Below are 16,354 nucleotides of genomic sequence, written 5' to 3' on the forward strand. Positions count from 1 at the left end.
GCAGCGCACAAGGTGCCACTGGTCTCCACTCTGTCATCTGTGCATTCTCTACTGCATGATGCTTTCCCAGTGGAACACCTGTGACAACTACTTATGGAGAATGATAAAGTGCTATAAAAAAGAGGGACTGGACCCACACCTGTCTCTGCCATCTGGTCTTTTTCTCACTCAAGCAGTGTTGTGTTTTTAGAAAACCATGCCTCTACTGAACATACTTCATATTTGATTTTAAAAAAATCAGTATTTTAAAGTTGGTGAGCTTTGTCAAGGTGTTTTGAGACAGAAACATGAAAAGGTTAAAGGCACAGTAAGAGGGAAGTGAATGCTACATATAAAATATATTTCAAGTCTTCTAGGTTACTCAAGTCCAAAACCTTCTGAATTTGAAATTCCAATAATCAATTTCTGTTTCAGGTCCTTTTTGCTCTTGTAGGGGGGAAGGCAAAGTTGATTGAAGCAGGTGTGGGCCACAGGCAACCTAGAGAAAAAAATTTTTTTTAAAGATACCAAGTCCTAAAACAAACACAGAATGACTGGTAAGCAACTTTCAAAGTACCTGGATACACACATTCAAATTTATTTTACTATAATGAGATGACTCATCCACTCCTTTACTGAACAAATACTTTTGGAGTACCTGCTATGCATTAGGCACCATTCTAGACACCGGGGCTGGGTTTACCAACAAGACAATGTCCCTGCTCTCACAAAACTTATATTCTATAGGCATTATTTTTGGAGTCAGACAAATCTGAATTTGAATACCATCTCCTGCACTTTCTGGCTGGGAGACCTTGTTCAAGCGGCTTCACGTCTCCAAATCTCAGTTGCCTCATCACCAGCATAAGGCAAACTATTTGAATGGGTGGGAAGATGAAAAGAGCTATCTACATAAAACACCCAGCAGAATAGTAGATAATATAACTGTTACTACTTTTTTAGTCTTGACTTGACTGTCAAAAAATAATAAAAAGAACATTTCTGGGACACTTGATACCCATGCTTCTCATGTTGCTGCCCTCAAGGTACAAGCAACATTCATCCTCTGAATCTTTTTGTTCAGCTTTCCCAACCCTCTACCCGATGACACTGTTATCTTTATTCAAAATTCCTACAGATTTCTTAGACCCTTTTCCTCAGTCTTTAGGAACTCCACAGCATCAGAACAGCTGTCGGTGCTGGCGGTGAGAAAGGAAAGGACAGATTTCAGTTCTAATTTATGAAAAGAAGAACTGACAAAGCTCAGGGAATATATGGGGCAGGAGAAAAGAAATGATTATAAGCAAAGTAGTGTCTACTCAAATTAGCTTTAGAAATTACAAGGAGATTGGGAAAATAAGTAAGTAGATTAGCATTAACCCATCAACACTATAGAAAATAATTTAAAGCCATCATCGGCATCACTTTCATATGCAAAGAGCACTAGATAAAGAAAACAAGACTAGCACTAGAGGTATTCCAGCACAAGAACTAATTATAACAGCCAAAAAACCTCACCTTAGTATTTTAAATAAAAAACACCTTTAAGTAAAGATGAAGGTTAGATAATCTACTATGAAAAGCAAGCTAGGTTCTGGAAGCAACTACAAAGCAGTTGACTTATCAAAGTAAAAAGCTGGTGCACAGGAATTATTATCAGTTTGTACTGGTGGTTCTCAAAATTCATACAGAACCTTAAGCCATAGTCTCTCTTATTTCAAAGCCATGCTTACTCCCAAGATTTTCCTATGAAAACAACTTCAGAATCAAAGAATCCTCTAATTCCAAACATATTATTATTAGCCAAACCTACAGATTAAAAAAATTACAATTTGGAAATTTACCAGTTAGTAGAAGTTTCATTCTTTGAGATTTTAAAGTTCAAATCAGCCATTCCTCCTACAGGTACTCTGTCACTTCCTGTGGTAAAATGTAGCAACTTTTTTTGAAGATCAAGAGGAAATCCAAGCACAACATCCCAAAAGTATCTGGAGAACACCAAAGGATATTTATATAAAATGTCTTGACAAAAATCCTGAAGATCAGAATAAAGTAATATAAAGTGAGCTCTAGGGAAACAACTTCCCTTAAAGGTACATAATACCCTTAATGTGAAATTGAGGAATGACAGGCTTCTGATATAAATTAGATTTTTGACTAACATCATTATAAAAATAGTCCAACAGTAGAGAGTACAAAAGCCATTTTTCTCCTATATAATTTTCCTTATTTTTCAACACAGTGCTATTAAAAGGCTATTTATAAGCATGGCATCCCTGCAATTCTAGAACCAAAGTAATTAAAAAAAAACAGTCAGATCTCTATACTTTTGTAGAAACTTACTTATATTACTTTCTCCTAAGGGGACTGCTAAGTGATTTCGTATTTAATATTCTCACATTATTTTCAAGAGATAAAACAAAGCAGTGTGGGCTGTACAGTATTTCAGCTGACTTAACTCGATTCAAAGATTGTTAAGTTATGCAAATAAACGAACCACACTCTCTTTCATTCTCTCTTCAGCACCCTCACTCTCAGAAGTAAAAAAGCTCACCGTATAGTCAGGTCGGTTTTCGCATAGCCATCATACTGAGTACTTCTCTGCAGGGCGTGCATATCCAGTTCAGGACTTCCACATACCAGAATTTCAACCTCTTCTGGACGAAGCAGCTGCCAATAATTATTTATCAAAAATGATAAGAAAAAGTGATGATTAAAAAAAGTGAAATTGGAACTATTTTCACTGAACCAAATAACAAAAGTCATGACGTTCTTATGGTAAATCAAGCCATTTTTGCTAAAGAAAAACCTCCATTTATATTTTTCCTACTAAGGTGAGGTATTTTTGCTTCTGAAAGTTTATAAATCTTGTCAAACTGTTAGGTTCCCCCTTTTGCAAATAATAGCAATTAGCAGTTTGCCAGAAAAACAAGCAGATGACTATGCATAAATCCAAATTACAACTCTTCCCTGAAACTCAGCCTGAAACTCTTTCAGCTATCAATACTCTAGCATCTGTTGACATGCCTGGTTCCAATATCCATAAAGCCTCCTGTGTACACTGTAGAGTTTGAGTAGTAGGTTAGTCTGTCTTGTGTTGTTCACTTGATTTTTTTTCACTTACATAGGTTGTCTCCCACCTAAAGAGATTACAATTTAAAAACAGAGACCTGCTATGCTATTTATTTATTTTCCCTCCCTCCACCCCCATAACTATAGTGCGTCACAGACAAAACTCAATTCGAAATCAACAGGTGCTCCGTTTCCAAAGGTATTTTCAATAAACATGTGACAAAGATCACTCTAAAACAAGCTCTCTCCTATGCAAAATAATTCACATTGAAGACCTTGCTCCCAACCCCCCTTATAAAACTGCCTGGAGGTGCAAATGGCTTGATGGAGTGTGCCCAGGGGAGCAGCGGTGAAGAGAAACTACGCTTTTATCTTATGACATTTCCGACATAGTGTTCTCAACAGCAACTGACCCATACTCACAAGGCTAAGAAAAAGTCAAACCAACTGGAGTCCACCATGACTCTGGTGACAAACTACATCCTGTGGGTAAAAGGCAACTCAAGAGTTGCTGGGGGGACCCCTGAAGAGGCAGGAAGCAGTTATAAACCTGTTCCTTAAACAGTAAGAAGGTGTGCCTTTTGCCCTGGAGCTTACTGTTGACTAGTTTCTGTGCTTTGCCCCGCAGTATTAAAGACCTGGAGCCCTTGGGATCTCTTCATCCACTCTGCTTGAGGAAATTTTTTAAAGCCTTAAAAGCCATAGTATAAGACATAGTGTAAGGTGGAGTGGGGTGGGGAGGGAATGGAGTTGACTGGCCTTTTTTCCCTTTAGAAAATTAAGGCTGAAATGAGAGAACTATTTTTATTTCTAGCTCTGACTTTAAAAACTAGAAAACTGACTAGGGACTCTGTTGTGAAGTGCCTGGCGCGAGTCCTCCCCACGCGGCACCCTATGAGCAAGTGAAACAAGACTAAGCACAAAGGAAAAAGAAAAGAAGAAAAGAGTCTTCACAGGCTGGTAGCCGAAGAGGAAGCCAGAGAGTTTCCAAGTACATGTTGCTGCTGGCTTTGAAATGGAGGGGAGCATGTGAGAGAATCGGAGAGAGCTGGGAGTCACCCCATCCAAGTCTTCAAGGAAATGGGAATTTTAGTCCACAACCACAAGGGACTGAATTCTGCCATCAATCTAAATGAGCTTGGAGGTTTGTATCCAGGCTGTGAGGGAAGAAGACAATACAAGTTGATGATCAATGATTTGTCTATAGACTTCAAGCCATATCTGTGGAACTCTTTATATATATATATATATATATTTTTTTTTTTTTTTTTTTGGCGGTACACGGGCCTCTCACTGTTGTGGCCTCTCCCGTTGGGGAGCACAGGCTCCGGACGCGCAGGCTCAGCGGCCATGGCTCATGGGCCTAGCCACTCTGCAGCATGTGGGATCTTCCTGGACCGGGGCACGAACCCGCGTCCCCTGCATTGGCAGGTGGACTCTCAATCACTGCGCCACCAGGGAAGCCCTGTGGAACTCTTTATAACCATGTGGTTGACAGGGTCTTGGTGCTCCGGTCGGGTATCAGGTCTGAGTCTCTGAGGTGGGAGAGCTGAGCTCAGGACACTGGTCCACCAGAGACCTCCCGGCTCCATGTAATATCAAATGGCAAAAGCTCTCCCAGAGATCTCCATCTCAACGCGAAGACCCAGCTCCACTCAATGACCAGCAAGCTACAGTGCTGGACACCCTATGCCAAACAACTAGCAAGACAGGAACACAACCCCACCCATTAGCAGAGAGGCTGCCTAAAATCATAATAAAGTCACAGACACCCCAAAACACACCACCGGACGTGGTCCTGCCCACCAGAAAGAAGATCCAGCCTCATCCACCAGAACACAGGCACCAGTTCCCTCCACCAGGAAGCCTACACAACCCACTGAACCAAACTCAGCCACTGGGGGCAGACACCAAAAACAATGGGAACTACGAATGTGCAGCCTGAGAAAAGGAGACGCCAAACACAGTAAGATAAGCAAAATGAGAAGACAGAGAAATACACAGCAGATGAAGGAGAAAGTTAAAAACCCACCAGAAGAGGGTTTAAATGAAGAGGAAATAGGCAGTCTACCTGAAAAAGAATTCAGAGTAATGATAGTAAAGATGATCCAAAATCTTGGAAACAGAATGGAGAAAATACAAGAAATGTTTAACAAGGACCTAGAAGAACTAAAAAGCAAACAAACGACGATGAACAACACAATAAATGAAATTACAAATTCTCTAGAAGGAAGCAACAGGAGAATAACTGAGGCAGAAGAATGGATAAGTGACCTGGAAGATAAAATAGTAGAAATAACTACTGCAGAGCAGAATACAGAAAAAAAGAATGAAAAGAATTGAGGACAGTCTCAGAGACCTCTGGGACAACATTAAATGCACCAACATTTGAATTACAGGGGCCCCAGAAGAGGAAGAGAAAAAGAAAGGATCTGAGAAACTATTTGAAGAGATTATAGTTGAAAACTTCCCTAACATGGGAAAGGAAATAGTCAATCAAATCCAGGAAGCGCAAAAAGTCCCATACAGGATAAATCCAAGGAGAAACATGCCAAGACACATATTAATCAAACTAACAAAAATTAAATACAAAGAAAAAATATTAAAAGAAGCAAGGGAAAAGCAACAAACAACATACAAGGGAATCCCAATAAGGTTAAGAGCTGATCTTTCAGCAGAAACTCTGCAAGCCAGAAGGGAGTGGCAGGGCATATTTAAAGTGATGAAAGGGAAAAACCTACAACCAAGATTACTCTCTCTACCCAGCAAGGATCTCATTCAGATTTGACAGAGAAATTAAAAGCTTTACAGACAAGCAAAAGCTAAGAGAATTCAGCACCACCAAACCAGCTCAACAACAAATGATAAAGGAACTTCTCTAAGTGGGAAACACAAGAGAAGGAAAAGACCTACAATAACAAACCCAAAACAAATAAGAAAATGGGAATAGGAACATACATATCGATAATTACCTTAAATGTAAATGGATTAAATGCTCCAACCTAAAGACATAGATTGGTTGAATGGATACAAAAACAAGACCTGTATATATGCTGTCTACAAGAGACCCACTTCAGACCTAGAGACACATACAGACTGAAAGTGAGGGGCTGGAAAAAGATATTCCATGCAAATGGAAATCAAATGAAAGCTGGAGTAGCAGTTTTCGTATCAGACAAAATAGATATTAAAATAAAGACTATTACAAGAGACAAAGAAGTACACTACATAACGATCAAGGGATGAATCCAAGGAGAAGATATAACACTTGTAAATATCTATGCACCCAACATAGGAGCACCTCAATACATAAGGCAAATGTTAACAGCCATAAAAGGGAAATCGACAGTAACATAATAATAGTAGGGAACTTTAACACCCCACTTTCACAATGGACAGATCATCCAAAATGAAAATAAATAAGGAAACACAAGCTTTAAATGATACATTAAACAAGATGGACTTAATTGATATAGTACATTCCATCCAAAAACAACAGAATACACTTTCTTCTCAAGTGCTCATGGAACATTCTCCAGGATAGATCATATCTTGGGTCACAAATCAAGCTTTGGTAAATTTAAGAAAATTGAAATCGTATCAAGTATCTTTTCTGGCCACAATGCTATTTATATCAATTACAGGAAAAAAACTGTAAAAAATACAAACACATGGAGGCTAAACAATACACTACTAAATAACCAAGAGATCACTGAAGAAATCAAGGAGGAAATACAAAAATACCTAGAACCAAATGACAATGAAAACACAATGACCCAAAACATATGGGATGCAGCAAAAGCAGTTCTAAGAAGGAAGTTTATAGCAATACAATCCTACATCAAGAAACAAGAAACATCTCAAATAAACAACCTAACCTTACACCAAAGCAATTAGAGAAAGAAGAACAAAAAAACCCCAAAGTTAGCAGAAGGAAAGAAATCATAAAGATGAGATCAGAAATAAATGAAAAAGAAATGAAGGAAATGATAGCAAAGATCAATAAAACTAAAAGCTGGTTCTTTGAGAAGATAAACAAAATTGATAAACCATTAGCCAGACTAATCAAGAAAAAAGGGGAGAAGACTCAAATCAATAGAATTAGAAATGAAAAAGAAGAAGCAACAACTGACACTGCAGAAATAAAAGGATCATGAGAGATTACTACAAGCAACTATATGCCAATAAAATGGACAACCTGGAAGAAATGGACAAATTCTTAGAAAAGCACAACCTTCCGAGACTGAATGAGGAAGAAGTAGAAAATACAAACAGACCAATCACAAGCAGTGAAATTGAAACTGTGATTAAAAATCTTCCAACAAACAAAAGCCCAGGACCAGATGGCTTCACAGGCGAATTCTATCAAACATTTAGAGAAGAGCTAACACCTATCCCTCTCAAACTCTTCCGTAATACGGCAGAGGGAGGAACACTCCCAAACTCATACTACGAGGCCACCAACACCCTGATACCAAAACTAAACAAAGATATCACAAAAAAAGAAAACTACAGGCCAATATCACTGATGAACATAGATGCAAAAATCCTCAACAAAATACTAGCAAACAGAATCCAACAGCACATTGATAGGATCATACATCATGATCAAGTGGTGTTTATTCTAGGAATGCAAGGATTCCTCAATATATGCAAATCAATCAATGTGATAAACCGTATTAACAAACTGAAGGACAAAAACCATATGATCATCTCAATAGATGCGGAAAAAGCTTTCAACAAATTCAATACTTTTTTTTTTTTTACATTGCAAAATACTTCATGCATTGATTTATTTTAACAGCTTTATGGAGATATAATGCACATACTTTAGAAGGCATCCATTAAGTGTACATTTTAATGGTTTCAGTATATTTGCAGATACACACAATTATCACCACAATTTGTGATGATTTTTGTTACTTGAAAAAGAAACTCCTCTGCCCTTTAGCTATCATTGCTAATCTTCTTATCCTCCTCCAATGCCCCAGCCTAGAAAACCACTACTCTACTTTCTATTTCCATATTCTGCTCTTTCATATTAAAAGAATTATACATGGCCTCTTGAAGGACTTCATTCACTCAGCATAATTTCTTCAAGAGACAACTATGTGTGAATATTTCCTTTGTTTTATGTCAGAATAATATTCTACTGATTGGATAAAACATGTTTATCTATTCACCTGTTAATGGACATTTGGATGTTTCTCCCTTTTGCTTACTATGGATCACGTTATTATAAAATTCATATATAAGTTTTGATCAAACATGTGTTTTCATTTTCTTGAATGTGTACCTAGGTGTGATTGATGGGTCATATGATAATTCTAGGTTTAATATTTGAGGATCTCCCAGAGCTTTATCCAGAGCAGCTTTGCCATTTTATCTTCATCCCACCCCATATGAGAGATCAAATTTCTCCGTGTATCCTCAATAAAACTTATTGCCTCACTTTTTGATTTTAGCCATCCTAATTGTGGTCAAGTGGAATCTCACTGTGGTTTTGATTTCCATCTCCTTGGTGACTAATGATATCCAGAATCTTTTCATATGCCCTTGAACATTTGTGTATTTTACTTGGAAAAATGTGTATTCAGATCCTTTGTCATATTTAAATCGACACCTCTTTATGATAAAAACCCTCCAGAAAGTAGGCATAGAGGGAACTTACCTCAACATACTAAAGGCCATATATGACAAACCCATAGCCAACATCGTTCTCAATGGTGAAAAACTGAAACCATTTCCACTAAGATCAGGAACAAGACAAGGTTGCCCACTCTCACCACTATTATTCAACATAGTTTTGGAAGTTTTAGCCACAGCAATCAGGGAAGAAAAAGAAATAAAAGGAACCCAAATCGGAAAAGAAGATGTAAAACTGTCACTGTTTGCAGATGACATGATACTATACATAGAGAATCCTAAAGACGCTACCAGAAAACTACTAGAGCTAATCAATGAATTTGGTAAAGTAGCAGGATACAAAATTAATGCACAGAAGTCTCTTGCATTCCTATACACTAATGATGAAAAAGTCTGAAAGAGAAATTAAGGAAACACTCCTATTTACCACTGCAACAAAAAGAATAAAATACCTAGGAATAAACCTACCTGAGGACACAAAAGACCTGTATGCAGAAAACTATAAGACACTGATGAAAGAAATTAAAGATGATACAAACAGATGGAGAGGTGGAGACATGTTCCTCCATGTTCTTGGATTGGAAGAATCAACATTGTGAAAATGACTATACTCTCCAAAGCAATCTACAGATTCAGTGGAATCCCTATCAAACTACCAATGGCATTTTTTCACAGAACTAGAACAAAAAATTTCACAGTTTGCATGGAAACACAAAAGACCCCGAATAGCCAAAGTAATCTTGAGAAAGAAAAATGGAGCTGGAGGAATCAGGCTCCCTGACTTCAGACTATACTACAAAGCTATAGTAATCAAGACAGTATGGTACTGGCACAAAAACAGAAACATAGATCAATGGACCAGGATAGAAAGACCAGAGATACACCCACGCACATATGGTTGCCTTATCTTTGATAAAGGAGGAAAGAATATATCATGGAGAAAAGACAGCCTCTTCAATAAGTCGTGCTGGGAAAACTGGACAGCTACATGTAAAAGAATGAAATTAGAACACTCCCTAACACCATACACAAAAATAAACTCAAAATGGATTAAAGGACTTCCCTGGTGGCGCAGTGGTTGAGAGTCCGCCTGCCAATGCAGGGGACACGGGTTCGTGCCCCGGTCTGGGAAGATCCCAAATGCCGCGGAGCGGCTGGGCCTGTGAGCCATGGCCGCTGAGCCTGCGCGTCTGGAGCCTGTGCTCCCCAACGGGAGAGGCCACAACAGTGAGAGGCCCGCATACCGCAAAAAAAAAAAAAAAAAAAAAAGGATTAAAGACCTAAATGTAAGGCCAGAAACTATCAAACTCTTAGAGGAAAACACAGACAGAACACTCTATGACAAATCACAGCAAGATCCTTTTTGAGCCACCTCCTACAGAAATGGAAATAAAAACAAAAATAAACAATTGGGACCTAATGAAACTTAAAAGCTTTTGCACAGCAAAGGAAACCATAAACAAGACCAAAAGACAACCCTCAGAATGGGAGAAAATATTTGCAAATGAAGCAACTGACAAAGGATTAATCTCCAAAATATACAAGCAGCTCATGCAGCTCAATACCAAAAAAACAAACAACCCCATCCAAAAATGGGCAGGAGAACTAAATAGACATTTCTCCCAAGAAGATATACAGATTGCCAACAAACACATGAAAGGATGCTGAACATCACTAAGCATTAGAGAAATGCAAATCAAAACTACAGTGAAGTATCACCTCACACCAGTCAGAATGGCCACCATCAAAAAATCTACAAACAATAAATGCTGGAGAGGGTGTGGAGAAAATGGAACCCTCTTGCACTGTTGGTGTGAATGTAAATTGATACAGCCACTATGGAGAACAGTATGGAGGGTCCTTAAAAAACTAAAAATAGAACTACCATTTGACCCAGGAATCCCACTACTGGGCATATACCCTGAGAAAACCGTAATTCAAAAAGAGTCATTTACCACAATGTTCATTGCAGCTCTATTTACAATAGTTAGGACATGGAAGCAACCTAAGTGTCCATCGACAGATGAATGGATAAAGAAGATGTGGCACATATATACAATGGAATGTTACTCAGCCATAAAAAGAAACGAAATTGTTATTTGTAGTGAGGTGGATGGACCTACAGACTGTCATACAGAGTGAAGTAAGTCAGAAAGAGAAAACAAATACCGTATGCTAACACATATATATATGGAATCTAAAAAAAGAAAAAAAAATGGTTCTGAAGAACCTAGAGGCAGGGCAGGAATAAAGATGCAGACGTAGAGAATGGACTCGAGGACGTGGGGAGGGGGAAGGGTAAACTGGGACAAAGAGGGAGTGTGGCGTGGACATATATACACTACCAAACGTAAAATAGATAGCTAGTGGGAAGCAGCAGCATAGCACAGGATCAGCTCGTTGCTTTGTGACCACCTAGAGGGGTGGGATAGGGAGGGTGGGAGGGAGACGCAAGAGGGAGGAGATATGGGGATATATGTATATGTGTAGCTGATTCACTTTGTTATAAAGCAAAAACTAACACACCTTTGTAAAGTAATTATACTCCAATAAAGATGTTAAAAAAACTTTATTATTTTCCTCAAGACAAAAAAAAACCTAGAAACCTTTTTTTTTTTAATTTTAAAAGCCTATCTACTAAAATATTTAAGGAATTATTTGTCAATATCATACTATTACAAAACCTAACTGAAAGCATGAAGTTTTAAACTCACCATTAGGGCATTTGAAGCACACACACTATGAAATCCATAATAAAATGCAGCAAACTGCTTATAGATGGATTTGTTGAGAAGAAAGTCAATATAAAGCTGTACATATTCTGGAAAACAATTTTATATCTGTTAAGTAGTAAAAGTAAATGGCAAATACTAATGCGCTTTAATTAATAAATCGTGTTTTAACTTACCTTTCCTATTTTGATTGGTAACTGCAATTTTATCACCACCTGGCTTTAAATTATAGGACTTAATTATTCCGAATTCTTCTTGAAACACCTGATGGGAGATTCCAACACAGCGTATTTATTGGTATGGCTGATATATTAACAGACTTCAGTGAACAGGTTTGTAAAATTTAAAAAGAAAACTTTTCCCCCCTCTTCTAAATATACAAACTACAGAATGGCTAGGCTTTTGTGATATTTGTATTAAGAATAGAGTCGTGGAAGCATTTTGGGGTAAAAAAGTAGGGACTTAACCCTTTTGAATACAGTTAAATACTTTACTGATGTTAACAAAATTTGCGCGGGCGTTTAGGGAAGCACTCAGGTCTTTGGAGCCATGTGGATTACTATAATTCCCACCTCCTGATTATTGTCAGGGGAGTGGAAGTGAGAGAGTTTTGGTCTGGTCGACTAGCTTCTGCTTCTAACTTCTTGCATTGAAGCGACAGAAGGGGCTTGTTGTTAGAAGCTGAAAAGCTCTGAGAAAGTAACTGAGTCAAGGGCATAGGCCAGGTGCCTGGCAGAGTGCCCTCACCCTTGCTGATGTTCTTTAAGCACTTTCCTTGACTGCTCACCTATATGTGTCTGCCTCTTTATCTCTACTTTATCAGGTTAAGATCCTTTAAGATAGGGGGTGGTATGTACTGATCAGTCCTTGTTCATCTTTTCTAATGGTGGGTGTATGGTAACAAAGGGTATTTTTCACATATGAAATACCTGGTTAACGGAAAGCTATTTGCCCTTAAGGATACCTGAAATGTTGAATAGAAATCTTCTTCAACATTGCCTTCATATGACAGGAGTTCACTTAATCCATGGGCCAACTCCTATAAAGAGAAATCTGTTATCTGTGTTTTTAAATCAAATAGTACTACCCAAAATAGTTAAGCAGATCTACTACAGTTCAGTTACATGTGAGATAGAGTAGATAAACGCAGACTTTGAAATAATGATAATATTTGATATATTTTTTTCCAGGGCACAAAATGCTGGTTAATGATTTCTACCATATAAAAGGCTTGGAAAAATTTATTGGAAAAGGTCACATAAAGGAACATACCCAATTATACCCACAGAGGCATAATTCTGGGGTCTATTCTTATTCAGTGAGCTAAGAGCACAGTTTCCATCATAATTCACTGCTATCTGTAATATCACTGTTTATGAATTTGCAGTATTTCTCACTTTCAGTTTATATTCTTAAAAAACTCTGTTAATGTTTTAGGATTCATCTTTTAAACATAAAAATACACAGTTCATACATGTTAAGTGGTTTTTACATTTCAGTTATGGTGCCTTCCTCTCCCAAGAACAACTTGAGAACACTGGAGGAAATATTTTCCTACATTGTAACTCATGATTTCCCTGAACAGAGACTGAAAAATAGAAAAACTAAGCCAGTATTTTTCAAAATTTCAGGTTTTATGAAAAAGTTTTAATTTATTTTAAATATTAGTAGAAAATATAAGGAACAGCATGATTAGAATGATCTTACACACTTTACATATTAAAATTTCCATTCCATTAAAATAAGAAAATTTTAAACAAATTTAGGCTGGCATAGGTTCCGATATGATTTTCATCATTTGTTTCAATTATTAATAAAATTATGGACGCTGAAAATTATAATTGGGAGATCTGCAGTTTTTTAAACAATTCAAGGGACTAGTAGATGAATCTAATGGAAAGTATTTACCATCTTCTTTCAAAGATTAAATTTTTAATGATAAAATACAAAGTCAATTAGGTAGTAAAATTATATACTCAGATCTGCTTTATTCAGGACTGTAGCGCCTTTTATTCCCAGCCTTTGTATTTTCAAAACCCAATTTCTGTTGATTTGTTGTTGTTGTTTATCTGTTCTTAGACTCTTAACTGTAATACGTTCTCTCTAAAATATTAATTACCCATATAGTTCAACATCTTTATAATTTTGTAAATGTAAAATTAAGAGTGTGTGAAGATACAGACTACTGGTTTTACACACTGTTTGAATACCCTGGTATTATTTAATAGAGCATATTTGAGAGTGACTTAAGCAAAATGAAAAGAGCTATTGCAGTTCCTGATTCAAGGTTACTCTTAGCCTCTCCTCCATTCTCAACTAAAACCCTCAAGGGTAATTTTCACAAGGCTGTGTGGGGAAGATTTCTTGCTGCTGCTGGACAGTTCTGATGCTTTGAGTCATGGATCCGTCTCTATAAAACCAATGGAGTTTTCATTAACACGGTCATCGAAAAGCACTGGCCTATTAACACTGTATTTATTGAAGGCTCCACCATTGAATATTTTGCTTACTTTCTGTATTTTTTGTCCTTATTCACAGATACTGTGTTTAAATTAAGAAATGTATCACTATAGGTTTCTCTTTGCTTTCCTGTTTACTCTTCTTAAAACAGTGTACAAATACAAACGGTAAACAAAGTACTGAATAAAAAAGCACTTAAAACTTTTTTATCGATATATTTTACCATATATGAAATGGGAATTAGGTGTTAATTTTTAATAGATGCCATTAATAAATCGATAATCCATTTTTAAATTAAAAAAAGTTCCCCACATTCCACTATCCTAACATGGCTGTTTTCTTGCTTCCTTTCAATCTTTATTCATGCATGCATAGAGACTCAGTTTTTTCTACAGTTGATCTCATAGCATATGCACAATCTTGATTCACTATTAAAGAGGCAATATAAGAACATGAAATTAACTCAGTATCACCTTCAGCTCCATAAGGTAAAACAACGTATTGGTATAGTCATTCATAAAATGTCCATTATTATTAACTAACAACACCTGGATCTAAATGAGTCAAATTCAAATAGCTTTAATCATAAAATTAGACAATTTATTGGTAAAAACCAATAATAAAATTAGGAAATTTATTGGTAAAAGATCTGACAAAAACTGCATATATGGGACTAAAAAATCACAGAAATCTAAATGAGAAGGTAGCTCATCCGTTAGTGTATATATATATATATAATATATATACTAACTAGTATATATATCAGTGTATAGATACAACAATAACTCCCACTGTTACACAAATAAGGAAATTAATTGAATCGTCCAGGGCTCATAGGTAGTGTGTGGCCAAAATACAAGACTATAAAGGGCAAATCTTTCAGTTTCTTAAGTAGTCTGCTCTATACCTTTTGCAATTTTTTCCAACTACTGAGTCTTATAAAAATATAGATTTAGGGGCTTCCCTGGTGGCGCAGTGGTTGAGAGTCCGCCTGCCGATGCAGGGGACACGGGTTCGCGCCCCAGTCCGGGAAGATCCCACATGCCGCGGAGCGGCTGGGCCCGTGAGCCACGGCCTCTGAGCCTGCGCGTCCGGAGCCTGTGCTCCGCAAAGGGAGAGGCCACAACAGTGAGAGGCCCGCGTACCGCAAAAAAAAAAAAAAAAAAAAAAAAATATATAGATTTAGGCTCTTAATCTGAAAGGATCCAGACCAACTTCCAAAAAGGTACCTGATATCACATGAAGAATGGTTTTCTAATTAGTCACATGTTCTGGAGAGGTTTCTCAACTTTGATAGGAAGGTTCCAACCCTACACCAAACTCCTTTGACCATCCAGACACAGAGATATTTAAACAGGCTCTTAATCCACATCCAGGTACTTACTAAGAATATTATGGGGAATTCTCTGCTGACCAATGGCTACCAAAACCCAGCTGTAAAAAAGCATTACTGTAGGGGATTTTCAGGATGATGTGTATACTATCCATTCTTCTACTACGTTTTTGCACTGGATTAAACTTGATGATTGGAAATCTAATTTCTGAATTGAGGAATGTTATCAGAGACAGGCCTGTGAAATGCATTAATTTTATTCAGGGATGGTGTTGCAGATGTTGTTAACGATACTGCATAGCGACACGTTAATAAGAATCCACAGTAGCAATCAGGTACTAAGCACTTTATTATCTCATGTAATCTTCCCAGTATGGAAGTTTTACTATCCCATTGTTCACATAAGGAAATTAGAGCTCAGAAACATAAACAACTTATCCAGATTCACAGAGCTAATACGTGGCAGAGGCTGGATTCAAATCTCTGTCCCTGACTCAAAGCCTGTTCTACTAATGTTAGAGGAACTTAGAAGTGCTGCAAAGCGGGTTATGTGTCTCTATAAGGAAGGAGAAAATTAGACAAAAAAGGAGATGGGTTACAAAGGTAGAGGGAAACCATATTTAAACATAAGAATAGCGTTAGGAGGAGAGAGACTGCGGTAGAAGAGAGATGATCTAGAATTACGGGATAAGATGCTAAACGACTTTATACTTACAGGCATAATTTGACACAGGTCATCAGTGGTAACACTGCAGATGCCTACTGGCATGCTTTGGTCATTAGGAACGATGGGAGGGCTCAATAATTTCTTGTAGCAGCACGGGGGGAAACGAATATCCAAAGTAATGCTGTTATAAACAGCTAGTCCCATAAGCTATGCATACTAAATGTTAAGCATTAACATAAAATCCATGACAACAAATGAGTTTTGAATTATGCATCAGTCTATTTCTTGCATACTTCTTTCAGATCTAACACTGACTTTCTAATTAATCCCACATACTTCCTCTTTCCTTTCATTTAATTTCCCTTTATTTTACATAATCTATTGATAATTACCAAAAATCATGTAAAAAGGAGAGGATCAGGTGAGAGTATTTAATGATTTCCCTAGAAGAGTTTATCTAAGATC

At 37.3% G+C, this 16,354-nt stretch overlaps 1 protein-coding gene across 2 annotated transcripts in view; it reads right to left on the reverse strand.

The window, feature by feature from the left end:
* Positions 1-357: 357 nt before the first annotated feature.
* Positions 358-16,354, reverse strand: part of HECTD2 (HECT domain E3 ubiquitin protein ligase 2) — a 77,474-nt gene continuing 61,477 nt past the window's right edge. For both annotated transcript variants that reach the window (XM_065894132.1, XM_065894131.1), the window contains exons 15-21: positions 15,938-16,096; positions 12,394-12,468; positions 11,606-11,693; positions 11,412-11,518; positions 2,534-2,649; positions 1,824-1,967; positions 358-478 (exon numbers count right to left, since the gene is read on the reverse strand). In XM_065894132.1, the coding sequence (XP_065750204.1) occupies positions 358-478; positions 1,824-1,967; positions 2,534-2,649; positions 11,412-11,518; positions 11,606-11,693; positions 12,394-12,468; positions 15,938-16,096 (810 nt within the window). The remainder of the gene's footprint in view (positions 479-1,823; positions 1,968-2,533; positions 2,650-11,411; positions 11,519-11,605; positions 11,694-12,393; positions 12,469-15,937; positions 16,097-16,354) is intronic.

The sequence above is a fragment of the Phocoena phocoena genome, chromosome 16, assembly GCF_963924675.1.
Source record: "Phocoena phocoena chromosome 16, mPhoPho1.1, whole genome shotgun sequence".
Classification (NCBI taxonomy): Eukaryota; Metazoa; Chordata; class Mammalia; order Artiodactyla; family Phocoenidae; genus Phocoena; species Phocoena phocoena.